The 27,929-nt window shown below is 37.0% G+C and overlaps 1 protein-coding gene across 3 annotated transcripts in view; it reads right to left on the bottom strand.

Moving 5' to 3' along the window:
* P4HA1 (prolyl 4-hydroxylase subunit alpha 1) overlaps positions 1-27,929 on the bottom strand; it is an 89,754-nt gene that overhangs the window by 50,831 nt on the left and 10,994 nt on the right. For all 3 annotated transcript variants that reach the window (XM_081248483.1, XM_081248482.1, XM_081248484.1), the window contains exons 2-5: positions 6,953-7,060; positions 5,913-6,009; positions 4,456-4,607; positions 1,611-1,748 (exon numbers count right to left, since the gene is read on the bottom strand). In XM_081248483.1, coding sequence (XP_081104609.1) covers positions 1,611-1,748; positions 4,456-4,607; positions 5,913-6,009; positions 6,953-7,028 — 463 coding nt within the window. In that variant the 5' untranslated portion in view covers positions 7,029-7,060. The remainder of the gene's footprint in view (positions 1-1,610; positions 1,749-4,455; positions 4,608-5,912; positions 6,010-6,952; positions 7,061-27,929) is intronic.

Below are 27,929 nucleotides of genomic sequence, written 5' to 3'. Positions count from 1 at the left end.
TGCTCCACAATGGGAGGGGCCACAACAGTGAGAGGGCTGCGTACCGCAAAAAAAAAAAAATAGACAAAGGACTCGAATAGATATTTCTTCAAAGAATATGTACAGGAGGCTGCTAATAAGTACATGAAAAGATGCTCAATATCACTGATAATTGGGGAAATGCAAAACTGCAATGAGATACCACCCACTAGAGTGGCTACTATCAGAAAAGAAAAAAAAAGAAAATAACAAGTGTTGGCAAGGATGTGGAGAAACTGGAACTCTTATGCACTGTTGGTGGGAATGTAAAATGGTATATCTACTATGGAAAAGAGTATGGTAGCTCCTCAAAAATTAGAAACAGAACTATCATATGACCCAGCAATTCCACTTCTGGGTATATACTCAAAGAATGAAAGACAGTGTCTTGAAGAGCTATTTGCACACCCATGTTCACAGCAGCATTATTCACAATAGCTGATGTGTGGAAGGAACCCAAGTGTCCATCAACAGATGAATGGATAAGCAAAATATGGTAATATACACAATGGATTATTATTCAGCCTTAAAAATGAAGGAAGTTCCGATGTATACTACAGACCTTGAGGACATTATACTAAGTGAAATAAGCCAGTCACAAAAAGACAAACGCTGTATGATTCTACTTATATGAGGTACTTAAGAGTAGTCAAAGTCATAGAGACAGAAAGTAGAATGATGGTTGCCGGGGGCTGAGTAAGTGGGAACTGGGGAGTTATTGTTTAACAAGTATAGCACTTCAGTTTCACAAGATGCAAAGAGCTATGCAGATGGATGGTAATGATGGTTGCATAATAATGTAAATGTACTTAATACCATAAACTGCACATTTAAAATTGGTTAAGATGGTAAATTTTGTTTTATGTTTTTTTCACAATAAAAATAAATTTAAGCAAATTACCATGAAATCAGCTGTAACTTTAAAAAAGAGGGTTTTGCCAAAAATAGGTCAGAAAGTAGGATGCTTCACACTGTAGAACACTAAAAATCAGTACATACTCAACATGTCTTGGTTTTAAATTATTGAATATATAAACTTTGATTATCAATTTCCTTATAACTTAACACACAAATACTGGGTATTCTAAAGAAAGACATTTAGGGCTTCCCTGGTGGCGCAGTGGTTGAGAGTCTGCCTGCCGATGCAGGGGACATGGGTTCCTGCCCCAGTCCGGGAGGATCCCACTGCCGTGGAGTGGCTGGGCCCGTGAGCCATGGCCGCTGGGCCTGCGCGTCCGGAGCCTGTGCTCCGCAACGGGAGAGGCCACAACAGTGAGAGGCCCGCATACCACGAAAAAAAAAAAAAAAAAAAAAAAGAAAGACATTTGGAAAACTGGTTGTTTCTTTTTCTTACATGCTAAAATTGCCTACTTAAGTTAGTCCCTATAATTATAAGCTTTCACAGTAACAAGCTAGCAGCTTATCCACAACTATTCAGTCCTAGACAAAGGGTTGTTTTGTCCTCAAAGGCTGTGAAACAAACTGAAGTTAAAAATCTTAAAATACGGAAGTCTTTTTATATTAACATTGTCCTAATGGACTGAACGGAGAAACCAGGTGATAGGATTTTTATAGACCACAATAATTCTTACCTGGAAGATTACCCTTTGAGATGGTATCTGTATCCAAATTGTAGGTATCCTGGAGACGCAACAGAGCTTTGGCTGCCCCAACCTGATCTTCATCATTAGGGAAGTATTGTCTCTGAATGGTTAGGTTAGAGATAAAACCTTAAAATAGGGGGAAAAAGAAAAGAGTCTAGACACGGGTATGAAATGTACAGTGTGGGAAATATAGTCAATAACTATGTAATATCTTTGTATAGTGATGACATATCAGAACTAGACTTATCACGGTGATCATTTTGAAATATATAGAAATATAGGATCAATATTTTGTATAACAGGAACTAACATAGTGTTGCAGGTCAATTATATTTCAAAAACAAACTCATACAAAAAGATATCGTATTTATGGTTATCAGAGGCAGGAAGTGGGTGTGCAGGGTAACTGGAGGAAGGCTGTCAAAAGGTACAAAGTTCCAGTTATAAGATAAGTAAGTACTAGGGATGTAATGTACAACACAATAAAAATAATTAACACTGCTGTATGTTATATATGAAGGTCGTTAAGAGAGTACATCCTAAGAGTTCTCATCACAAGGAAAAGCATTTTTTTCTATTTTTTTAATTTTGTATCTATATGAGGTGATGGATGATCACTAAATTTACTGTGATAATCATTCCATGATGTGTGTAAGTGAAATCATTGTGCTGTACACTTTATACAGTACTGTATGTCAATTATGTCTCAATAAAATTGGAAGAAAAAAGACTTTAGAACCTCACAGACTTCCAATTTCCAATACAGAGTCTTAAAAGGATTTTTCAAAATCTATTTTATTACAATTTTCCACCATACCATGTGTAACAAGAAAAAATTAAATACACTGAACGAGACTTGACATACCTCTAAGTTGTTCATCTTCCCAAACCATTTTTAATGTTGCTTAAGTAATCTGAGGTCATTGCATAAATTATATCTGTATTAATAGGTAAAGATCAACTAACATAATAGAGTTTTTAATTACACAACACAGCCTCCACTAAGCTTGAAAAGTGAACATTTAAAGATTTGAAAACGATGTTCATTGGCAACCAATTATACTTTCAGATAACAGTAAGTAAAATGTATGCTCAAAGTTATGTTTTCTTCTTCCATGTGCCACATATCACATAAATGTGTAAATATATAAAGTTTGGTGGAATTCTTTAAGGAGAAGGAAGAGACATTTATTATATATTTAAGAGTATCAGGTAAGCTCGTTTATTAAAATATATTTAGGTCTGTTTAATTATTAAATATAGTGTTAATCAATCAAGGTTTGCACTCTATAAATCCTAATATTAATTTTAAAAGGTTTTACATAAAATACAGCAAAAATAAAACTAAGAAACTAATTACTGATAACTATGTAACTCCTAAGGAGAAGAGATGCTAAATACTCCTTAAGAAATCAATACAACAAAAACAAAAAGTGATTTAAAATTTTAATAACATGTGTCATCATTTGCAAATCAAAGTTAGGTACGAAACTTCCCTCCATTCTCATTTACTTATAATCAACTATGCGTACTTTGATCATCAAAAGGCCAGGCATTTTTATGTTAATTGAAATGGACAAATGGACAACTAGCTGGAAGAGGCCTAAGTCCATATTAAGCATTAGTTTTAAGACCAACTCCTAGTCACAATATCCACATGGAATTTTACAAGCAAGTTTTACAGAAGACTGGAATGTTTTTATGCCCCAAAACAAAATCTATGAAGTTACTTAAATCCTCTCTAATAAAAAGAAAAATGTATATCTACTATAGCATTATGGGATGACTGCCACAGATTGAAACACCTAAGTCTTAAGGTTTACTTTATAAAAAAACTTAGTTCATACTTGAGATTTTTAAAAAATAAATAAATAAATAAATAAATGTGTGCATATGTATATATGGATACAAACGCATACATATATGACCTTAAAAATGTTCTCATGGTGTTATATGACAAGTAAGCACAGGTACTATTTCCTTCTCATCTCAAAGAAGTATTCACAAGTGCTTGCCTTAATTTTTCTTTTCAAGGTTTCCTGTCCTATGCATAATAGTTTACTGCTCACAAATACTTGAAAGCACCCTTGGAGTGCTTTATCTACACAGTTGGCTCAGTTCTCTGTCTCTCTTTTTTTTGCCACCTTCAATCATTCAACAAATAAACACTACGTACTAAAGCATAATACCTCTACTTCATTACTGCCTTAGTTTTCCATGTCTGTTACTAAAATATCTAAAATATCTCAGTACTCCAACTACAATTTTATTGTTTCAATTAGAAAGACATTCATTATTACTGTTTGCAGCCTCAATTTTTAAATTTATTGTCTATGTTAAGCAAAACAATCCTAAGCTTCAAAGTACTATGTAAAACACAGCTAACATTTTTCCTTATTAGTATCACTCCCAGTACATTAAAAATTAATTAGAAGATAAAGACTTACCCATAAAAATTTTTTAAATCTGAAGGTAATCCTAAAATGAAAACAATTACCCTCAGAGATGAAGCTGTATGCCAAATAATTGATTCACTTTTTTAGATTTCAAAGCAAAAAGGATCATGTTAAATGAAGAGCAGAAATTACATTTTAACAATAAAGTTTTATCTTTCTTTATTTCCAGTTTTTATTCATCTTTTTTTTAAAATCAAGAATTCAGGATGTAGACTAAATTAACTCTAGTCAAAAACAGATCTCAGCAATAATTCAGTTACAAGGCTGAACCCTGATGTTCTGGGAACTGAATTTATCACTTCTTCTGGCATGTCTACAGGTGGTAGCAAAAAAGCCTTACTTTTTTTTTGGCTCATTAGTCTTACCATCTGACTTACCATCCGACATATCCTTAAGGACCAGATTCTCCAACTCACTCCACTCAGTGTTCAGACGTTTCATTAACTTAAATGCATTTACAGGGTGTCCAACAAATCCTTCTGGATCTTTTGTTGCTGTGCTGGTTAACTGATCTAACTTCTCTGCCCATCTAAAAATGTAAGACATAAGTGCAATCTACATAAAGTATATACACATTCAATGAGGAAGAAAACTAGTAAAGCACTCAAAAAAGATTAGAGGGCTTTGAGTTAAAACTATACTTAAAATCCTTTTAAAAGTAAAATTACAAAGGATTTTTAAAAAGCAAGATTCTCTTACAGATAAAATCTAACTTGGCAACATCAAAATATAACTACAAGACCTTTTGTTTTAGTTTTGTTTCTCCCAAATGGTTACTGTAAACATAACCTATCTTAGTAAAAGTTGTGATTGGATCCCTCTAGTAAGAATCTAAAAATTCATTTCCCTACAGGTCCTTAAAGCCAAACAATTGATTATTACAAAGTAATCAGCCCAATCCAATTTCAGTTACATGTTCATTTAAATCAAACTTACAGCTTAATTTTATATTCAGTATCTAGAAACTGTATTTTAAAACAAAAAAACTGAATACTTAACTACTCACTAAACAAAGGCTAGGAACTCTCAAGTCAGAATTAAATATGAACCTGAGTCAATTAAAAATAAATTAGGGGACTTCCCTGGTGGCACATTGGTTAAGAATCCGCCTGCCAAAGCAGGGTACATGGGTTCGAGCCCTGGTCTGGGAAGATTTCCACATGCCGCAGAGCAACTAAGCCCGTGCACCACAACTACTGAGCCTGCACTCTAGAGCCCGCAAGCCACAACTACTGAGCCCACGTGCCACAGCTACTGAAGCCCACACGCCTAGAGCCTGTGCTCTGCAACAAGAGAAGCCACTGCAATGAGAAGCCCACGCATGCAACGAACAGTAGTTCCCACTCCCCGCTACAAGAGAAAGCCCGCACACAGCAACAAAGACCCAGTGCAGCCATCAATCAATCAATCAATCAATCAATTTAAATAAATAAATTAGCATTTAAGGAAAAACTATATCAATTAAATAATACGATACTTATCACTGTAATCTCTAGAATGGAACCATAGGACTGAAGGATAAATAGCAGTGCAAAATTGCTCCAGAAGGTGGCTTGATTAGGGAGGTTAGAAGAGGATAGAAGATATTAACAACCATTGAAAAAAATTGTCAGTCAATGACCCATACCCATTTATATTCTTATCTCAATCCATATTCTTCAAGTGAAGTCTTAGCCTGGGCCAAACTTCTGTTTTCTGTGCTCCTACTTTAGCCATCTCAACTGGCCTTTTAAGACTGACAGAGGGCTTTCATTTTCACTCAAAGAATGTTTTAGCTCTACGAAGAAAACATGAAGGTGGAATCAGAGTCATAATAAGTAAACACTTTGCTTACTTTTTTATTTGTTCTAATTTGTCCTCTTCTGCCTTAATATAGTCTTTCAGGGAAGTCACCAGATCTTTTTCAGTACGGATCAAATCAGTCATCTGACCTAGAAGGAGAAAAAGGGAAGAAAGTAATCAAATACCCATACTGGTCAAAACAAGTATTTTCGAATAATTTAAGAATGATTGAGAACGCTTCATTCTGAGAGGACTTACCTGGCATGAATCAGATATGTTGGAGAGAACATCATTTTTTTTCTTTTTTTCCTTTTTTTAAAACCAGATAAATAAAAATAAAGCCAAAAACTCTTCTAATCATGTGTTCCAATTCAAATTTTCAAGCTACTTAATTCTGCAAGCTTGGACCATATCGACAAATTGTCTTTCATCTAAAAATTTATTTTTTAATTTCAAAACCTTACTTTCCAAGGATCAATGTTTCTTCTTCCCTACCTCCCCTCTCACCTTTTTGTGGTTTTGAGATTACTTAGAACTAAATTTTTATTCAATAAACAAAGACCACACTAACAAAAAGTATACTTCTCAACTTCAATTCAAATATCCGTATTTAGTTATTCATAAGGAGAAAACAGAACTCATCATTTTACATCCCCAAATTAGGTTTCATAACTATAATACTTGTTTGTGTTTTATTTAGCTCCACGATCATGTGAGGGTAGAACTGGTCAACAGGATGACAGAAAACTTCTCTTTTAAGACATATGAAGTATGCATATAGGAAAACATAAAAGACTAAGTATATACATTAAATGATTTGCTGGGTAGAATCATTACCAGAGAATTTTCTTTGGTATGCTTTTCTAAATTTTCATAAATTTCTAATCTGAAAATGTATTCCTTTTGTAATCAGAGAAAATAATTTAAAGAAAAAATTTGAATTTAAAAACAAGAGAGACTTTTAGAGGGGCAGGGACTGAAGTAATGTTTCAGTCTCTGGGAACACAATGTATTTGTTTTTACTGATCTAAAAAAACACTAAAAAATGGAAATTTTTAAATGCAAAAACAACAAAAAATAATTAAGACTTACCAATTGAAGTAAAAAAGCCTGGATCAGCCAAAGACTGGGGAAGTAGAAACCCTACAACTAAAATACACCAGATCATCTTCAGAGGCTTACTTTTACAGGATCGCACACCTACAAGAGAAATATGGCCATTATTTTAAAAAAGGAGAACTTCCCTGGTGGCGCAGTGGTTAAGAATCCGCCTGCCAATGCAGGGGACATGGGTTTGAGCCCTGGTCCGGGAAGATCCCACATGCCGCAGAGCAACTAAGCCCGTGCACCACAACTACTGAGCCTGTGCTCTAGAGCTCATGAGCCACAACTACTGAAGCTCACACGCCTAGAGCCCATGCTCCGCAACAAGAGAAGCCACCGCAGTGAGAAGCCCACACACTGCAACGAAGAGTAGCCCCCGCTCGCCACAACAAGAGAAAGCTTGCGCACAGCAACAAAGACCCAACTCAGCCAAAAATAAATAAATAAATTTAAAATAAAATAAAATAAAACGTTAGAATATGCTTAAAGGGAAAAAAGGTTTCAGAGCTTTTGATTAATCCTCTAAATTGCTAACTTGTTCCATCTTTTCCCTACAGTGGCCTTAAATTTTAAAATAAGTTCAATTAAAAGTTGCAGATATTGGGGTGATGAAAACGTTCTAAAATATACGGTGGTGATCAACTGTTGAAGAACACTGTGAAAGTACTAAAAACTACGCAAGCATGAACATGGGTGAACAGTGTGGTATATGAATTATATCTCAATAAAGCTGTTTTATTTTTTTAAAGTTGTACAGAATTAAAAAAAAAGAATACCAACCAACCCTGTCGATTTAAGCTAGCAATTCCTCTCAAAGGGCCCAATGCTGAGCTTTTTCTCTTATCTACTGTGTTCTATGAAAAAAATCCTTAGCCCAGTACAAAGTTGTGGCATTTTTTTCTAAAACCTGGCAGCAAAGCCCTTCTGTCTTTTTTGCTTTGTCCCCCGTAGTGCTGTCTTTTCTGGAATGGATTCTTCATGGCAGATGCAGATTATCAACCAGTAGAAAGATTTTTACGCTGCTTTCCCAAAGGCCCTGTTAGCACTCTTCTCTTGCTCCTTCTCCACAACATACATGGACTTTAAGTCCTTCTCCTTTACTACCTTACAGGAAAATAAATTACAAGTGCAGTACCATTTGCCCCAATAACAGACATCCATTGGTTATTCTGACTTGTCACCCTATTCCTCTTTTGTACAGGCACCTCTGACTCTTCCCAAGTGACTTCTCCTAAAGCAACAGGTTCAAGTCCACATTGGAAAACTCCCTATTACACACATACACACACAAAACACTTTCCCTTAACTTGAATCAATAAAAATAGGTCGGGCTTCCATGGTGGTGCAGTAGTTGGGAACCCACCTGCCGATGCAGGGGACATGGGTTCGTGCCCCAGTCCGGGAGGATCCCACATGCCGTGGAGCGGCTGGGCCCGTGAGCCATGGCCGCTGAGCCTGCGCATCCGGAGCCTGTGCTCCGCAACAGAGAGGCCACAACAGTGAGAGGCCTGTGTATCGCAAAAAAAAAAAAAAAAAAAATAGGTCACCACAGAAACTGACACTGACATCCTGGAAGTACTCCTAAGTCTCCTCCCTCAAGTCTGCAAACTTCCAGTTACTTCCAGAACCACACAGTAGTGAAATACACTGTTCTCTTGGCTGCTTTACAGTAACTCTTTGGGAAGGCTTCTAGCATGCAGCAGATGCAGACACTTCCTCTCCTGGGTTCCTGCCAAAGCACAAGACTTTTTCAAAATCCTGGGCTGTCTGAACAGTCTAGAATTTTCTCACTGTTTAAACAGATTTCTGCCATAATTTCTTCATAAATAAATGTTATTTCCAGCAAATACAAATGCTTTTGCTGTACTAGCAGAAGGCTAATCAGAAATGTTGTCTAAACATTCAATTCTGATGAGAAAGTTTACATTTGTCAGATAAGAGCTTACCATTTTTTTCACTGCTAAAATATATATTGTCCCTAAAGTTTCTGTCATCTTTTATCATCCTTAAACCTCACAATGAATCAAGAGCCATTAGCCTACAGAAATTACAAAAAAGAAGCTTGAAAACTGCTTTATTCTAGATGGAAAAAAGAGTTATAATCAACAACAAAAAAAAACAACAAAAGGAAAAGTTACTGGATCTCTGAAAGGAGAGAAGAATTTTTTAACTTAAAAATGATAAGACAACCTATCAAAAGCCAGATAGAATTAAATACACAAAATAATTTAGGTTTATGTATGTTTTTAAAAAATTAACTACAAACTAGGAAACTAAAGAAAACAGAGCTCATTTAAGGAACTCCTACAAATCAGTAAGAAAACTACTAAGATGTTAGTAGATAAGTGGATTAAGAACCCAGAAAGCCACAAAGAGGAACTATAGTTAACTAAACCCCCAAAAAACAAAAACAAAAACTCACTCATTGGTATTCAAGGACACAAAAAATTGAAATAAGATAGCTAGTTTTTGCGTATCAAATGAACAATTAAACAAATTTAACAACTTAATTTAAAATATCTAATGATAGTGTTATATGTCAAGAAACTTAAAGTGAACATATTCCTTACTTGTAAATTTAAATGAAAAACAAGATTTAAAAATTAACATAAACTCTCATTCATTGCTGGTGGGATCACCAAATGGTACAGCCACTTTGGAAGACAGTTTGGCATTTCTTAAAAAATTAAACATACTCTTATGATATGATCCAGCAATCATGCTCCTTAGTATTTACCCAATGGAGTTGAAAATTTATGTCCCCACAAAACCCTGCACATGTATATTTATAGCAGCTTTATTTATAATAGCCCAAACTTGGAAGCAACCAAGATTTCCTTTAGTAGGTGAATGGATACACTGTGATACATCTAGACAACAGAATATTATTCAATGCTAAAAAGAAATGAGCTAACAAGCCATTAAAAAAAAACATGGAGGAAACAAATGTGTATTACTAAGTGAAAGAAGTCAATCTGAAAAGGCTACTATACACTGCATGATTCCAACTATATGACACTCTGGAAGAAATAAAACTATGAAGAGAGTAAAAAGATCAGTGGTTGATGGAAGGAAGGCAGATGAACAGATGGAGCATAGAGGAATTTTAGGGCAGTGAAAATATTGTACAATATCATAACGATGAATACGTGTCATTTTACATTAGTTCAAATTCATAGAATTTACAACACCAAGAGTAAAGGGGTAATGTTAAACTACGGACTTTGGGCAATTACGATCCATCAATGTAGATTCATCAATTTTAACAAACATGCCATTCTGGTGAGGGAATATGCATGTGTGGGGGCAGGGAGTACATGGGACATCTCTGTACCATCCTCACAATTTTGCTGTAAAAAAATGAACTCCTGAAAAAAAATAAACATCATAAAACCCTGCCGGAATCTGTATTGAATGAGATTGTTTCTACTACACTCTGACAGAAAGTTATAAATAAATACTAATCAAAACAAAGAGGAGGGCTTCCCTAGTGGCGCAGTGGTTGAGAGTCCGCCTGCCGATGCAGGGGACATGGGTTCGTGCCCCGGTCCGGGAAGATCCCACATGCTGCGGAGCAGCTCGGCCCATGAGCCATGGCTGCTGAGTCTGCACGTCTGGAGCCTGTGCTCCACAGTGGGAGAGGCCACAACAGTGAGAGGCCCACATACCGCCAAAAAAAAAAAAAAAACAAAAACAAAGAGGGACTTCCCTGGTGATCCACTGGTTGAGAATCCACCTGCCAATACAGGGGACACGGGGTTCAATCTCTGGGCTGGGCAGATCCCAGCTGCAGAACAACTAAGCCCGTGTGCCACAACTACTGAGCCTGCGCTCTAGAGCCTGCAAGCCACAACTACTGAAGCCCGCGCACTCTAGGGCCCGCTCGTTGCAACTACTGAAGCCCGCATGCACAGAGCCCGTGCTCAGCAACAAGAGAAGCCACCGCAATGAGAAGCTCACGCACCACAACGAAGGGTAGGCCCTGCATGCCACAACTAGAGAAAGCCCGCACACAGCACTGAAGACCCAACACAGCCAAAAAAAAAAAAACAAAACAAAAAAGAAAAAAACTAACATTAGAGGGCAGACAGTAGAAGCAAGAACTACAATCCTGCAGCCTGTGGAACAAAAACCACATTCACAGAAAGATAGACAAGATGAAAAGGCAGAGGGCTATGTACAAGATGAAGGAACAAGATAACACCACAGAAAAACAACTAAATGAAGTGGAAATAGGCAACCTTCCAGAAAAAGAATTCAGAATAATGATAGTGAAGATGATCCAGGACCTCAGGAAAAAAATGTAGGCAAAGATCGAGAAGATACAAGAAATGTTTAACAAAGACCTAGAAGAATTAAAGAACAAACAAACAGAGATGAACAATACAATAACTGAAATGAAAAATACACTAGAAGGAATCAAGAGCAGAATAACTGGGGCAGAAAAATGGATAAGTGACCTAGAAGACAGAATGGTGGAATTCACTGCCATGGAACAGAATAAAGAAAAAAGAATGAAAAGAAATTAAGACAGCCTAAGAGACCTCTGGGACAACATTAAATGCAACAACATTCGCATTACAGGGGTCCCAGAAGGAGGAGAGAGAGAAAGGACCCGAGAAAATATTTGAAGAGATTATAGTCAAAAACTTCCCTAACATGGGAAAGGATGTAGCCAACCAAGTCCAGGAAGCACAGAGAGTCCCATATAGGATAAACCCAAGGAGAAACACGCCGAGACACATAGTAATCAAATTGAAAAAAATTAAAGACGAAGAAATATTACTAAAAGCAGCGAGGGAAAAATGACAAATAACATACAAGGGAACTCCCATAAGGTTAACAGCTGATTTCTCAGCAGAAACTCTACAAGCCAGAAGGGAGTGGAATGATATACTTAAAGTGATGAAAGGGAAGAACCTACAACCAAGATTACTCTACCCGGCAAGGATCTCATTCAGATTCGATGGAGAAATCAAAAGCTTTACAGACAAGCAAAAGCTAAGAGAATTCAGCACCACCAAACCAGCTCTACAACAAATGCTAAAGGAATTTCTCTAAATGGGAATCACAAGAGAAGAAAAGGACCTACAAAAACAAACCCAAAACAATTAGGAAAATGGTAATAGAAACATACATATGGAAAATTATCTTAAACGTGAATGGATTAAATGCTCCAACCAAAAGACACAGGCTGGCTGAATAGATACAAAAACAAGACCCATCTATATGCTGTCTACAAGAGGCCCACTTCAGACCTAGGGACACATTCAGTCTGAAAGTGAGGGGATGGAAAAAGATATTCCATGCAAATGGAAATCAAAAGAAAGCTGGAGTAGCAATAGTCATATAAGATAAAATAGACCTTAAAATAAAGAATGTTACAAGAGACAAGGAAGGACACTACATAATGATCAAGGGATCAATCCAAGAAGAAGATATAACAATTATAAATATATATGCACCCAACATAGGAGCACCTCAATACATAAGACAACTGCTAACAGCTATAAAAGAGGAAATCGACAGTAACACAATAACAGTGGGAGACTTTAACACCTCACTTAAACCAATGGACAGATCATCCAAACAGAAAATAAATAAGGAAACAGAAGCTTTGAACGACACAATAGACCAGATAGATTTAACTGATATTTATAGGACATTCCATCCAAAAACAGCAGATTACACTTTCTTCTCAAGTGCGCATGGAACATTCTCCAGGATAGATCACATCTTGAGTCACAAATCAAGCCTCAGTAAATTTAAGAAAATTGAAATCATATCAAGTATCTTTTCTGACCACAACACTATGAGATTAGAAATCAATTACAGGGAAAAAAACATAAAAAACACAAACACATGGAGGCTAAACAATACATTACTAAATAACCAAGAGATCACTGAAGAAATCAAAGAGGAAATCAAAAAATACCCAGAGACAAATGATAATGAAAACATGACAATCCAAAACCTACAGGATGCAGCAAAAGCAGTTCTAAGAGGGAAGTTTATATCTATACAAACCTACCTCAAGAAACAAGAAAAATCTCATAAAAACAATCTAATCTTACACCTAAAGGAACTAGAGAAAGAAGAACAAACAAAACCCAAACTTAGCAGAAGGAAAAGAAATCATAAAGATCAGAACAGAAGGAAATGAAATAGAAACAAAGAAAACAATAGCACAGGTCAATAAAACTAAAATTGGTTCTTTGAGAATATAAACAAAATTGATAAACCATTAGCCACACTCATCAAGAAAAAGAGGGAGAGGACTCAAATCAATAAAATTAGAAATGAAAAAAGAGAAGTTACAACGGACACCACAGAAATATACAGCATCCTAAGAGACTACTACAAGCAACTCTATGCCAATAATATGGACAAGCTGGAAGAAATAGACAAATTCTTAGAAAGGTATAACCTTCCAAGACTGAACCAGGAAGAAATAGAAAATATGAACAGACCAATCACAAGTAATGAAACTGAAACTGTGATTAAAAATCTTCCAACAGGGCTTCCCTGGTGGCGCAGTGGTTGTGAGTCCGCCTGCCAATGCAGGGGACACGGGTTCGTGCCCTGGTCCGGGAAGATCCCACATGTCACGGAGCGGCTGGGCCCGTGAACCATGGCCACTGAGCCTGCACATCCGGAGCCTGTGCTCCGCAACGGGAGAGGCCACAACAGTGAGAGGCCCACATACCACAAAAAAAAAAAAAAAAAAAAAAATCTTCCAACAAACTAAAGTCCAGGACCAGATGGCTTCACAGGTGAATTCTATCACACATTTAGAGAAGAGCTAACATCCATCCTTCTCAAACTCTTCCAAAAAATTGCAGAGGAAGGAACACTCCCAAACTCATTCTATGAGGCCACCATCACCCTGATACCAAAACCAGACAAAGATACTACAAAAAAAGAAAATTACAGACTAATATCACTGATGAATATAGATGCAAAAATCCTCAACAAAATACTAGCAAACGGAATCCAACAACACATTAAAAGGATCCTACACCATGATCAAGTGGGATTTATCCCAGGGATGCAAGGATTATTCAATATATGCAAATCAATCAATGCAATACACCATATTAACAAATTGAAGAAGAAAAACCATATGATTGTCTCAATAGATGCAGAAAACGCTTTTGACAAAATTCAACACCCATATATGATAAGAACTTTCCAGAAAGTGGGTATAGAGGGAACCTACCTCAACATAATAAAGGCCATATACGACAAACCCACAGCAAACATCATTCTCAATGGTGAAAAACTGAAAGCATTTCCTCTAAGATCAGGAACAAGACAGGGATGTCCACTCTCGCCACTATTATTCAACATAGTTTTGGAAGTCCTAGCCACAACAATCAGAGAAGAAAAAGAAATGAAAGGAATACAAATTGGAAAAGAAGTAAAACTGTCACTGTTTGCAGATGACATGATACTATACATAGAGAATCCTAAAGATGCCACCAGAAAACTACTAGAGCTAATCAATGAATTTGGTAAAGTTGCAGGATACAAAAATAATGCACAGAAATCTCTTACATTCCTATACACAAATGATGAAAAATCTGAAAGAGAAATTAAGGAAACACTCCCATTTACTGTTGCAACAAAAAGAATAAAATACCTAGGAATAAACCTACCTAGAGAGACAAAAGACCTGTATGCAGAAAACTATAAGACACTGATGAAAGAAATTAAAGATTATACCAACATATAGAGAGACATACCATGTTCTTGGATTGGAAGAATCAATATTGTGAAAATGACTATACTACCCAAAACAATCTACAGATTCAATGCAATCCCTATCAAATTACCAATGGCATTTTTTACAGAACTAGAACAAAAAATCCTAAAATTCGTATGGAGACACAAAAGACCCTGAATAGCCAAAGCAGTCTTGAGGGAAAAAAACAGAGCTGGAGAAATCAGACTCCCTGACTTTAAACTATACTACAAAGCTACAGTAATCAAGACAATATGGTACTGGCACAAAAACAGAAACATAGATCAATGGAACAGGATAGAAAGCCCAGAGATAAACCCACGCACCTATGGTCAACTAATCTATGACAAAGGAGGCAAGGATATACAATAGAGAAAAGACAGTCTCTTCAATAAGTGGTGCTGGGAAAACTGGACAGCTACATGTAAAAGAATGAAATTAGAACACTCCCTAACACCATACACAAAAATAAACTCAAAATGGATTAGAGACCTAAATGAAGACTGGACACCATAAAACTCTTAGAGGAAAACATAGGAAGAACACTCTTTGACATAAACCACAGCAAGATCTTTTTTGATCCACCTCCTAGAATAATGGAAATAAAAACAAAAATAAACAAATGGGACCTAATGAAACTTAAAAGCTTTGCAAAGCAAAGGAAACTACAAACAAGATGACAAGATGACCCTCAGAATGGGAGAAAATATTTGCAAATGAATCAACGGACAAAGTATTAATCTCCAAAATATATAAACAGCTCGGTGGTGGTGGTGGTGTGATGAATTGGGAGAATGGGATTGACATGTATACACTGATGTGTATAAAATGGATGACTAATAAGAACCTGATGTATAAAAAAATAAATAAAATAAAATTCAAAAAAATTAACATTATAATGTGATCGTAACTATGCAAGAAAACATGCAGAGGAAATTCACCAAAATGTAGTTGTCTCTGGAGAGCAGAACATTAGTTGATTTTTTCCTATTTCTTTCCTTTTTTCAGATGTCATAGGGTATATTTACTTTTATACTCCATGTTTATTTTTTTTCTCATCATATATAGGTTATTTTTTTTATTGAAGTATAGTTGATTTACAATGTTGTGCCAATCTCTGCTGTACAGCAAAGTGACTCACTTGTATGTAGACTCTCTGTAATATTCTTTTCCATTATGGTGTATTACAGAATATTGAATATAGTTCCCTATGCTATACAGTAGGACTTTGTTGTTTATCCATCCTATATATAATAGTTTACATCTGCTAATCCCAAACTCCCAGTCCTTCCCTCTCCCAGCCCCCTACCCCTTGGCAACCACAAGTCTGCTCTCTATGTCTGTGTTCTGTTTTGTAGATAGGCTCATTTGTGTCATATTTTAGATTCCACATATAAGTGACATCATATGGTATTTGTCTTTCTCTTTTTGACTTCACTTCACTTAGTATGATAATCCCTAGTTGCATCCTTGTTGCTGCAGTGGCATTATTTCGTTGTTGTTTTTTTTTTTTCTTTAAGCAGAAATTCATTCCTTCCTCCCTCCCTTCTTTCTTTTTGGCTGCACTGGGTCTTCATTGCTGTGTGCGGGCTTTCTCTAGTGGCGGCGAGCGGGGGCTATTCTTTGTCACGGTGCATGGGCTTCTCATTGTGGTGGCTTCTCTTGTTGCAGAGCATGGGCTCTAGGCATGTGGGCTCAGTAGTTGTGGCTCATGGGCTCTAAAGTGCAGGCTCAGTAGTTGTGGCGCAAGGGCTTGGTTGCTCCACGGCATGTGCGATCTTCCCGGACCAGGGCTCTAACCCGTGTCCCCTGAATTGGCAGGCAGATTCTTAACCACTGAGCCACCAGGGAAGTCCTATTTCTTTCTTTTTTATGGCTGAGTAGTATTCCATTGTATATATGTACCAATCTTCTTTATCCATTCATCTGTTGATGGACATTTAGGTTGTTTCCATGTCTTAGCTATTGTGAAGAGTGCTGCTATGAACACAGGGGTGCATGTATCTTTTTTAATTATAGTTTTGTCCAGGTATATGCCCAGGAGTGGGACTGCTGGATCATATGGTAATTCTACAATATTTTTAATTTTCTGAGGAACCTCCACACTGTTCTCCATAGTAGCTGCACCAACTTACATTCCCACCAACAGTGTAGGAGGGTTCCCTTTTCTCCACACCCTCTCCAGCATCTGTTATTTGTAGACCTTTTTTTAAAAAAATGTATTTGCTTTTTATTTATTTTTGGCTACGTTGGGTCTTTGTTGCTGCATGCAGGCTTTTTCTAGTTGTGGCGAGTGGGGGCTACTCTTTGTTGCAGTGCACGGGTTTCTCACCACGGTGGCTTCTCTTGCTGCAGAGCACAGTCTCTAGGTACGCGGGCTTCAGTAGTTGTGGCACGTGGGCTCAGTAGTTGTGGCTCACAGGCTTTAGAGCGCAGGTTCAGTAGTTGTGGCGCACGGGCTTAGTTGCTCCGTGACATGTGAGATCTTCCCAGATCAGGGCTCGAACCTGTGTCCCCTGCATTAGCAGGCGGATTCTTAACCACTGTGCCACAAGGGAAGCCCTGTAGACATTTTAATGATGGCCATTCTGACCGGTGTGAGGTGGTACCTCACTGTAGTTTTGATTTGCATTTCTCGAATTATATTTACTTTTATCATGACAAAAATTAACTCTATACAAAATAATAAACCTAAAACATCAACTTCCATATTATGGCGCTATAAGCCTTTAATGAAGTGCTTAACTACACTCTAACACAATAAAGTGGCTAACACGTTTGAGCATGTCCCATTTTCTAACTCTATAAACCTCTAGATTTCTCTGCTTCAAAGATTGTTAAGCTTATTTGAAAGCAACCCAGATATCAAGTAGTGAACTACTGTACATTGTCAGAGTAGCATACTTTTCTATTCTCCTTCCTCCCAGAAATAGACATATGACCCAGGCTAAGGCAGTCATGGACTCTCATTCCCATGAACGTAACAGTTGAGGAGTGGGCTTGTGAAATGGTAAAAAGCAGCTCTTTCTGAATTGCTAAGTTCAGAGGATGTGAATCTGGAGCTGCCTGTGACCATCTTTCCCACTTGACAAGGATAGATAGTAACCTAATCTATAAACAGGACAAAGTTATGCAGAGACAAACAGCTTTACAAGCTCCACAGTCCTGATTATTACAATTACTGCTTTGAATCTGTGAGCTATCCCAATAATCTTCCAACTCAGCTAAGGGAGCCTGTAGATTCCCTTTTTCTTAAACTAGTTCATGATGGATTTCTGTCACTTGCAATAGAAAGTTCAGACCCTCACAGCATTACTCCAAATTACCATGCCAACGTAAGCTGGTTAATAAAAATGAAGGTAGCCTATATAGCAGTGGTTCTAAACTTTAGCTGTATCAGATCACCTAAAGGTTGAGGTACCTAGATCATTTATGCAAGTTCTCAGGTGATGCTGCTGCTGCTACTGCTCTGGGAACCACACTTTGAGAACCACAGGATACAACCATCCCTTGAAATCACATAAAAGGCGCTCTCTGCCTTTAAAATACATTTTACTTCAACTTATTTTTTGGAACTTGTCACTGAATTTCTAATTAATCTAGGGAATGCTTCCTCTAATCTGTTTTAATACTATGTCTAATCCACATTCTTTCAGAAACCTTAAGTGACATGTTAATAGGCAAGCACATCTTTATCAATCACAGGTTTTTAAAACATAATGGTTTCTTTACTTATGATGTCTCACTTCCATTTATTACCACCTTCATTCAGTTACCAGCTTGTAAAGCAAATCATTATATGCAACTAAGAGTAAAGCATCCCAAAAGACATTAGGGTTTTATTAAAAATAGTAAGATATACTGTGCAGTAGAAGCTAACACAACACTGTAAAGCAACTATACTCCAATAAAAATTAATTTAAAAAAAAGTAAGACACCTTCTTTCTAAACCCTCAAAGAAGCTTGAAATAGAATTTAAATGGGTTAAAGAGGATGCAATCTCCTTTAAAAGAAAGGTAAATCTCAGATCCCTGAGAGGACCTGATGAAAGAAAGGGAGAGAGGGGAGGAAAGGGGAAAGAAAACAAAGCCAAAGAAGAGTCAAAGATACAAAGACAAATTTATACTGATAAAAAATTTAGTGCTAAAACAGTATGGATAAATTACTGATAATATGTTGGTTCTTGGTTAGATGGTAGGTTCATAAGTGTTTTTTATCTAATTTTTATAACACATGTATATTACATGTAATGTTTGATATACATGAATGTAATATTTTTAAAACTGTAAGGAAACAACAACAACAACCTGGGAAACATATTCTCAGGTAGACCTGGACAAAAATAAATTGCAAAGTGTACTATTTATCTAAAACTTTCCTACAGTCCTTCTCTTCCAGGAAAGTCCAGTCCCACATACTCACAGATCAATCAAACCTGGGAACAGATTTTAAAACAGTTCTGCTACATTCTAAATGTTTACGACTTTGAGTTATCAGGATTCACTGAACTGTATGTTCAAGTTATTCAGTGGATTACTAGAACAGGGCATCTGGCAAATAATTCTATTAGCCTTTTGGTCTAACTTTTTCCTTCCAAGAAAAAAGTTGCAACATTTAAAAGTTTGTCTTTCCTAGACAAATCACTCAAAAATTAATAAGGTGGACTAAAAAATGCTTGTTATTCTAATCTAAACTTTCTCTGACACAAAAAATTTTCCATAGGGCTCCTTCTAACAGTCAGTCTCTCCACACCTTCCACAACTGTTCCAAATCTTTTTAGAGGGCTCCAGCTTTAAGTTTATTTTTCCTCATACAAATTCCATATTCAACTGTTGGTTTTCCTGACATATGTGTTAGACTTTAATCTTTCTGACAGTTTTTGGTCAACACAAAAGACCAACACACATTCAGGCTTCTAATTCAGGCCACTGCAATGTAGTATATACATCAAGACAGCATGTCTCTACCATATAAGCAGGATGAATTTTCCAAGACAACTAAGAGTGATTACTAATAGAACTAGTTATGTTTCTGTTCTTCCCTATTATCCCTCTGTAAATTGCCATTTGTTTTAACTCTATAAATTCTAGTCATACTTCTGCTCCCAAAGAGAGTGAAATGCATCTCTAGTACACACTTAAAATACGATGGACGAGTGCTTTAATGGTATTAGCAAACTTTTGATCAAAAACTCAGAAATCAGGGCTTCCCTGGTGGCGCAGTGGTTGAGAATCCGCCTGCCAATGCAGGGGACACGGGTTCGATCCCTGGTCCGGGAAGATCCCACACGTCACGGAGCAACTAAGCCCGTGCGCCACAACTACTGAGCCTGTGCTCTAGAGCCCGTGAGCCACAACTACTGAACCTGTGTGCTGCAACTACTGAAGCCCGTGCGCCTAGAGCCCATGCTCCACAACAAGAGAAGCCACCACAGTAAGAAGCTGTGCACTGCAATGAAGAGTAGCCCCCGCTCGCCGCAACTAGAGAAAGCCAGTGTGCAGCAATGAAGACCCAACACAGCCATAAATAAATAAATAAATAAAGAGTTGTTATTAAAAACAACAACAACAAAAACCCTCAGAAATCATACTAGCCTCTTTGCCACAACTTTCTGTAACTGAGCAGTGAACCCAGTCTTTGGCATCATTCCAGTGGAAAAACAGTTCAGGATTTAGTTGAAAAGAACCTCTAAATCAAGATATTGCTCTTAACTGAAAGTGCTACATAGGCTTTCTTATGGAGGTTCTTCCAAAGTTCAAAGTCTTCCCTGTCAGAAGTAATCTGAAGATAAGATCATTTCAAAAACACATACCCGTTTTTCCCTATATGGCACCTCAACCACCCCTACTCTTTCTTCTGGAAACTGCCCCCTTCTACCTTTTTTTACTCCGCCAGTCTATCTTTAATTCATCCCCATAGTTTTACCAGTCATGTTATATAGCATGATACTTCTCCCTGACTAAGTAGCCATTCAAAGTTCTTTGCTGGAAAATTTAAAAATGAAACTGAGAAAGAAGTGGCAGGCACCCTTTGAATGCCTCAACTATTTTATAAATAAAGCTCAGGAGAAGTTAGGGACCAAGGAATGAAGCTTATCTGGAAAGGTTTTAAAATGAAGCAAATAACGCAGAGAAGACAGACAAGAGAAAGAAAAAAGCATTCTCATGTTCCAGTTATTCTTGAAGTTTAATCACACTCCTGACCTCTGTTGTTAAGACAACTCCCTATCCCCACAATACTTAAATAAATTCCATTATGGGCTAGTATGAGTTGGATTTCTGTTTAAGCCAGAGTCCTAATTAATATAGTTTCTCTCATCAACCTTGTTGTTAATATTTTTAGAGGCAAACTAAATAACAAGGTAAATAATTCTCATATATTTACCCCTCTCTATTCCCTAGCACCAGAAAGCGATATTTTTCAATTATCTTTTAAATGTTTTTCTTAATTTTGGAGGTCCAATACATGCTACCTCTATATCTGAGATACAAAGTTTAAGAATAAATATGGTTTTAATCCATTTATAAAAAAAGATTTAAATTGGATTCACAATTGAAGTTAAACTCAATGTTTAAAGTTTCTGTTTCAACTAGGAAAGTCAAGTTCCCCTAAACCAGAAACATTTTAAAAATAAATGTAGGCTGAGGGGAAGATTTGAGAAAGAAATGAATCTTATTTATAACTAAAACGGTGCCCTTCTTCACTGACTTTTAAACTGTATATTTTAAACTGTATAGTATACCTCTCAACTATTTCAAACACTTTAGTTAGTAATGCATACATTTCCCAATACAGGATAAAAAAGTTCAGGATTCTTGTTCCCGGGGTAGAAAAAAAAATTACCATAAGTTATACTAAGAGTCCTGCAATTTAGTAAAATTCATCCATAATGTCCACTTTTATTTGGTGGTCCCTTTAACTGGAAGCAGAATAAGCAAAAAGGTAAGGTATCAAATATGAGGCCAAACTTGACCACCAGCCAGTAATAAAAAATCAGCAGGGACTTCCCTGGTGGTCCAGAGGTTAAGACTCTGTGCTTCCACTACAGGGGGCACGGGTTTGATCCCTGGTCAGTGAACTAAGATTCCGCATGCTGTGCAACGCGGCCAAAAAAAAAAAAAAAAAAGCAGTACTTCGGATGAAAGTGCCTTGGATGATGCCTGACACATCGAAGACACTTAAGACATGTTACTTTTGAATGTGGGGCAAGAGCTCAAGAATAGCTGGATATGTTGCCAAGGGTGTCTCAAGGGACGTGGAAAAAGAAAAGACTTGGAGAGTTGTGGGAAGCCCAGGCAACCTCAACCCTGGGCTAAGGCAGTGAGAAGGACCAAGCAGCCCAATCTACTAGCAAACAAATGCACAGTCTTTATAATTTAGGAATTTGAGTGGGAGAAGAAAGTGGACAGAGGCAGTGGAAGGGAAGAAGGAAAAGAAGTAAACATTAAATTATACACGTTTTCCTTGTTGCTTATAAATGCTGGTATTTCCAAATATTAACATAGTCTATACATTTCTCATTTGAATAATTTGTAGTATTTTCTCTTGGTTGTATAAACTGGTTATATTAATGAAACTATGTATTTCATAACATGAATATCAATAAATATTGGTTAGAATATTAAAAAACAGCAGTAATATAAAAAGCAGCTATTCTTTAGAGACTTAAACAGTTTTTTTTCAACGTATTTATTATTTTTGGCTGCACTGGGTCTTCGTCGCTGCACGCGGGCTTTCTCTAGTCACCGCACGTGGGGGCTACTCTTCGTTGTGGTGCGTGGGCTTCTCATTGCGGTGGCTTCTCTTGTTGCAGAGCACATGCTCTAGGCACACGGGCTTCTGTAGTTGTGGCACGCGGGCTCAGTAGTTGCTTGCGGGCTCTAGAGTTCAGGCTCAGTAGTTGTGGTGCTCGGGCTTAGTTGCTCCACAGCATGTGGGATCTTCCCAGACCAGGGCTCGAACTGGTGTCCCCTGCATTGGCAGGTGGATTCTTAACCACTGTGCCACCACGGATAGAGACTTAAACTCTTAAAACTAGGTTTGTTTCTAACAAAAAGTTAGAAAGTGCTAAACATAAATATGGGAAAGTTTAAAGCCTAATTTCTAAGTTTAAAGAATATAATTGGATATATACGTAAAAAGTTTAAAACTTTATATAGTAATTAAAAGAACTCAAAAAATGTTAACAACTATCTGCGAGTTGGGATCACAGTCAATTCTCTTTGCTCAACTTCTGCATTTTAATAAACATTTTTAATAGAAAATTTGTATTTCTATAAATAAATAAGCGAGCTAAAAAATGAAGTCAAAGTAGCAGTGAAGTGAAGAGACAAATTCAAATCACAGACAGAGATAGCAAAATCCAAATGATCAACCACACCTCTACTAGTTGGCATAATACCACCATCAATCCCTTTTGCTCCAAAACAAATTGCATCTATTTTTGATTTTCAGAGGAAGTCCTGAAAAGGCAACTGTAGTGTCTTCGCCACCCTTAGGATACAAGTGGAAAATAAAATCTCGAACAATATACATTTTAGATTTTTTAAGCTTAAGTAAGGAATATGTGGTGAAGCAAACTATTCCAAAAGCATAGCTTTCAATGAAACTTCATTAAAGACTGAATTTTTAAAGCAAGCGATACTACTTGAAAAATTATCATTTAGAAAGAAAGAGCATTCCCTTTAGAAAAGGACCTTTTCATACAAACAAGAACCAATCACAGGAAGCAACAGAAAAATTATCTCATTTGCAACAGCAACAAATATGTTAATTACCTGGGAATAAACTTAAGAAAACTTTAAATTGACCCTAAAATTAACACAAAATATAGCAAAGATTATTTTGAAATTTAACACTATAAACCTCTTAGGAAAAAAAGAGGTGTAAAGATTCATAACCTTGATTAGGCAATTAGACATAACACCTAGACAACAATTTCTTAGATATAACACCTAAAGCACAAGAAGCCAAGGAAAAAATTAAATTGGACTTCATCAAAATTTAAAACTTTTGTTCTTCAGGAAAGTGAAAAGACAACCCACAGAATGGGAAAAAAAATTATAAATCATATCTCTAACAAAAGTTTAATACCCAGAATATATACAGAACTCTTAGAACCCAACAGTAAAAATAATTTAAAATACTCCATTTTTTAAATGGGAAAAGGATTTGAAGAGACATTTCTCCAAAGAAGATACAAATGGCCAATAAGTACATGAAAAAACACTCAACATCATTAGTCACTATGGAAATGCAAATCAAATACCACAATGAGATATCACTTCACAGCCCCTAGTATAGCTATAGTAAAAAAGAAAATAAGTGTTGACAAGGATGTGAAGAAACTGGAGCACTCATGCACTGCTAATGGGAATGTAAAATGGTGTAGCTACTTTGGAAAACAGTTTTTCAGTTCCTAAAAACATGGAGTTACCATATGACCCAACAATTCCACTCCTAAGTCTATACCCGAAACAAATGAAAGCACATATCCACAGAAATATTTGTATATGAATGTTCATAGCAGCATTATTAATAGTAGCCAAAAAGGTGGAAGCAACCCAAATGTGCATCAAATGATGAATAAATAAAATATGATATATTCATACAATGGAATGTTATTTGGTCATAAAAAGAAATGAAGTACTGATACATGCTATAACGCAAATGAACCTCAAAAACATTATGTTAAGTGAAAAAATCTACAGACATAAAAAGTACATTAGTGGTTGCCTAGGGCTGGGGGAGGGGGAGGAGAGTGATTTCTAACAGATCTGATGTTTCTTTTTGGAGTGATAAAAAAAAAAGTACTAAAATTGTTATGATGGTTACACCAACTCTGTGCATGTATTAAAAGCACTTTAAGAGGTAAATTGTATGGTGTGTGAATTGTATCTCAATAAAGCTGTTTTTAAAAAAGAAATCAACAAATTCTCATTTCACTAGGTAAATTCAGGAGTAGGGATGCTGGGTTGTATGGTAAGCATATGTTTACCTTTATAAAGAACTGCCAAATGTTAAAGTCACTATATCATTTGCACTGCCATCAGCAATGGATGAAAGCTCCAACTGCTCCACATTCTTATCAGCATTTGGTATTGTTGTTATTTTTCCTTTTTTCCTTCATTCTTCTTAATGTCTCAATTAATTTTCTCACTTAAGTGTATACTGGTATTTCAGTGTGGTTTTAATTTGCAATTCTGCAATTACTAATGATGTTTAATATCTTTTGGTATATTTATTTGCTATCCATAGGTCTTTTTGGTAAAGTTTCTACTTAAATCTTTTTTTTTTTTACAACTTTATTGTAGCATAATTGCTTCACAATGGTGTATTAGCTTCTGCTTTGTAACAAAGTGAATCAGTTATACATATACATCTGTTCCCATATCCCTTCCCTCTTGCGTCTCCCTCTCTCCCACCCTCCCTATCCCACCCCTCCAGTTGGTCACAAAGCACGGAGCTGATCTACCTGTGCTTCTACTTAAATCTTTTGTCAAATTTTTATTAGATTTCTCACTTACTACTGAATTTTGTGAGTTCTTTATATATTCTGGATACAAGACTTTTGTCAGATATGTGATAGGGGAATATTAACTCCCAGTCTATGACTTGTCTTTTTACTCTCATAACACTGTTTCAAACAGCAGAAGTTCTTAATTTTCATGAAGTCGAATTTATCAATTTATTCATTTATGGATCATGCTTTTGGTATCTAATTTTTTGATGATTAAAAAAAAAATCTTTGCCTGATCCAAGGTCAAAAAGATTTTGATTTATATTTTCTTCAAGTTATTTTCTAGCTTTAGGTCATATCTCGAGGTCTACGAACGACTTTGAACTAGTTTTTGCACAGACAGTGAGGAATTTTTGTACTGAGGCTATAATAAAGAAAAATATTCTATTTTGATGTTTGAGTGCTCATTGCCTTAAAGCCCCACACCTCCCTCTCCCTTTTGCCCCACAGCTGGATAAGTCAGTAAGAAAGCCCAGCCATTGCCTCCTTGGGCGTCAGTGGGAAGCTAAAACCATGTAAATCCCACACATGAGAACTATCACACTCCTTCTGGCCACGATAAAAATTAAACCCAACTGCCCTTCTTCACTTTTGCTTCATTCTGGACTAAACCTAAGACCTCTCTGTGAGGAATCCTTTTCAGTTGACTGTGTGAGTAAACTTTATTTCATATTTCATATCCATTGGTGCCTTTGTGTCATCTGTCCCAAGATTTATATAAATTTCTGGGCAAGGGGCTGCCCAGTGTCCAACAGAGGATATTAGATGCCCAAATAAGACAGTTTTTGCATATGAACGTCTAACTACTCCAGATTATCCTTTCTCTATTGAATTGCTTTAATACCCTTGTCAAAAACGAACTGACCATTTTGTGTGTCTGAATTCTCTGTTTTGTTCCATTGATCTATCTTTTCTCTATCTTTACCCTTGAGTACTGCAGCAATTAAGTTGAAATCAGGAGTTTCCCAACTTTTCTGTTCTTTTTCAACATTATTTTACCTTTTTCTAGTTCCTTTGTTTTTCCATATCAATTTTATTTTATTTTTTTTTTTGCTGTACGCGGGCCTCTCACTGCTGTGGCCTCTCCCGTTGCGGAGCACAGGCTCCGGACACACAGGCTCCGCGGCCATGGCTCGCGGGCCCAGCCGCTCCGCGGCATGTGGGATCTTCCGGGATCGGGGCACGAACCCGTGTCCCCTGCATCGGCAGGCGGACTCCCAACCACTGCGCCACCAGGGAAGCCCCCCATATCAATTTTAGAATCAGCTTGTTACTTTCTGTAATCAACCCTGCTGGGATTTTGACTGGAATCGCATTGAATCTATAGATCAGCTTGGACGAATGGTTGTCTTAACAATATTGTCTTCCAATCCATGTATATGGCATATCTCTCCATTTACTTAGGTCTTCTTTGGTTTCTTCCACCAGTGTCTTATAATTTTCATTATACAAATCTTGCACATGTCTTGTAAAGCTAATACTAAATATTTCATAGGTTTTGGTGCTATTAAGATGGTACTTTAAGAGAAGCAGCGGATTAAAGCTCCACAATCAACTTGATGTACCCTGCATCTGTGGAATACATGAATAGACAACACATCATCCCAAATTGAGGAGCCCGGAGTCAGTGCTGTGCCTCTGAGGTGGGAGAGCCAACTTCAGGACACTGGTCCACAAGAGACCTCCCAGCTCCGCATAATATCAAACGGCAAAAATCTTCCAGAGATCTCCATCTCAACACCAGCACCCAGCTTCACTCAACGACCAGCAAGCTACAGTGCTGGACACCCTAAGCCAAACAACTAGCAAGACAGGAGCACAACGCCACCCATTAGCAGAGAGGCTGCCTAAAATCATAAAAAGTCCGCAGACACCCCAAAACACACCACCAGACGTGGACCTGCCCACCAGAAAGACAAGATCCAGCCTCATCCACCAGAACACAGGCACTAGTCCCCTCCACCAGGAAGCCTACACAACCCACTAAACCAACCTTAGCCACTGGGGACAGACACCAAAAACAACGGGAACTACGAACCTGCAGCCTGCAAAAAGGAGACCCCAAACACACTAACATAAGCAAAATGAGAAGACAGAAAAACACACAGCAGGAGAAGGAGCAAGATAAAAACCCACCAGATCTAACAAATGAAGAGGTAATAGGCAGTCTACCTGAAAAAGAATTCAGAATAATGATGGTAAAGATGATCCAAGATTCTATTTCCCAGATCCAAAATCTTGGAAATAGAATAGACAAAATGCAAGAAACAGTTAACAAGGACCTAGAAGAACTAAAGATGAATCAAGCATCGATTAAAAACACAATACATGAAATAAAAAATACTCTAGATGGGATCAATAGCAGAATAACTGAGGCAGAAGAAAGGATAAGTGAGGTGGAAGATAAAATAGTGGAAATAACTGCTGCAGAGCAAAATAAAGAAAAAAGAATGAAAAGAACAGAGGACAGTCTCAGAGACCTCTGGGACAACATTAAACACACCAACATTCGAATTATAGGGGTTCCAGAAGAAGAAGAGAAAAAGAAAGGGACTGAGAAAATATTTGAAGAGATTATAGTTGAAAACTTCCCTAATATGGGAAAGGAAATAGTTAATCAAGTCCAGGAAGCACAGAGAGTCCCATACAGAATAAATCCAAGGAGAAATACGCCAAGACACATATTAATCAAACTGTCAAAA

The sequence above is a fragment of the Mesoplodon bidens genome (genome assembly GCF_964165515.1).
Source record: "Mesoplodon bidens genome assembly, chromosome: 1".
NCBI lineage: Eukaryota > Metazoa > Chordata > Mammalia > Artiodactyla > Ziphiidae > Mesoplodon > Mesoplodon bidens.
Note: the sequence above shows the minus strand (reverse complement) of the source record. Positions and strands in the feature narration are given on the sequence as shown.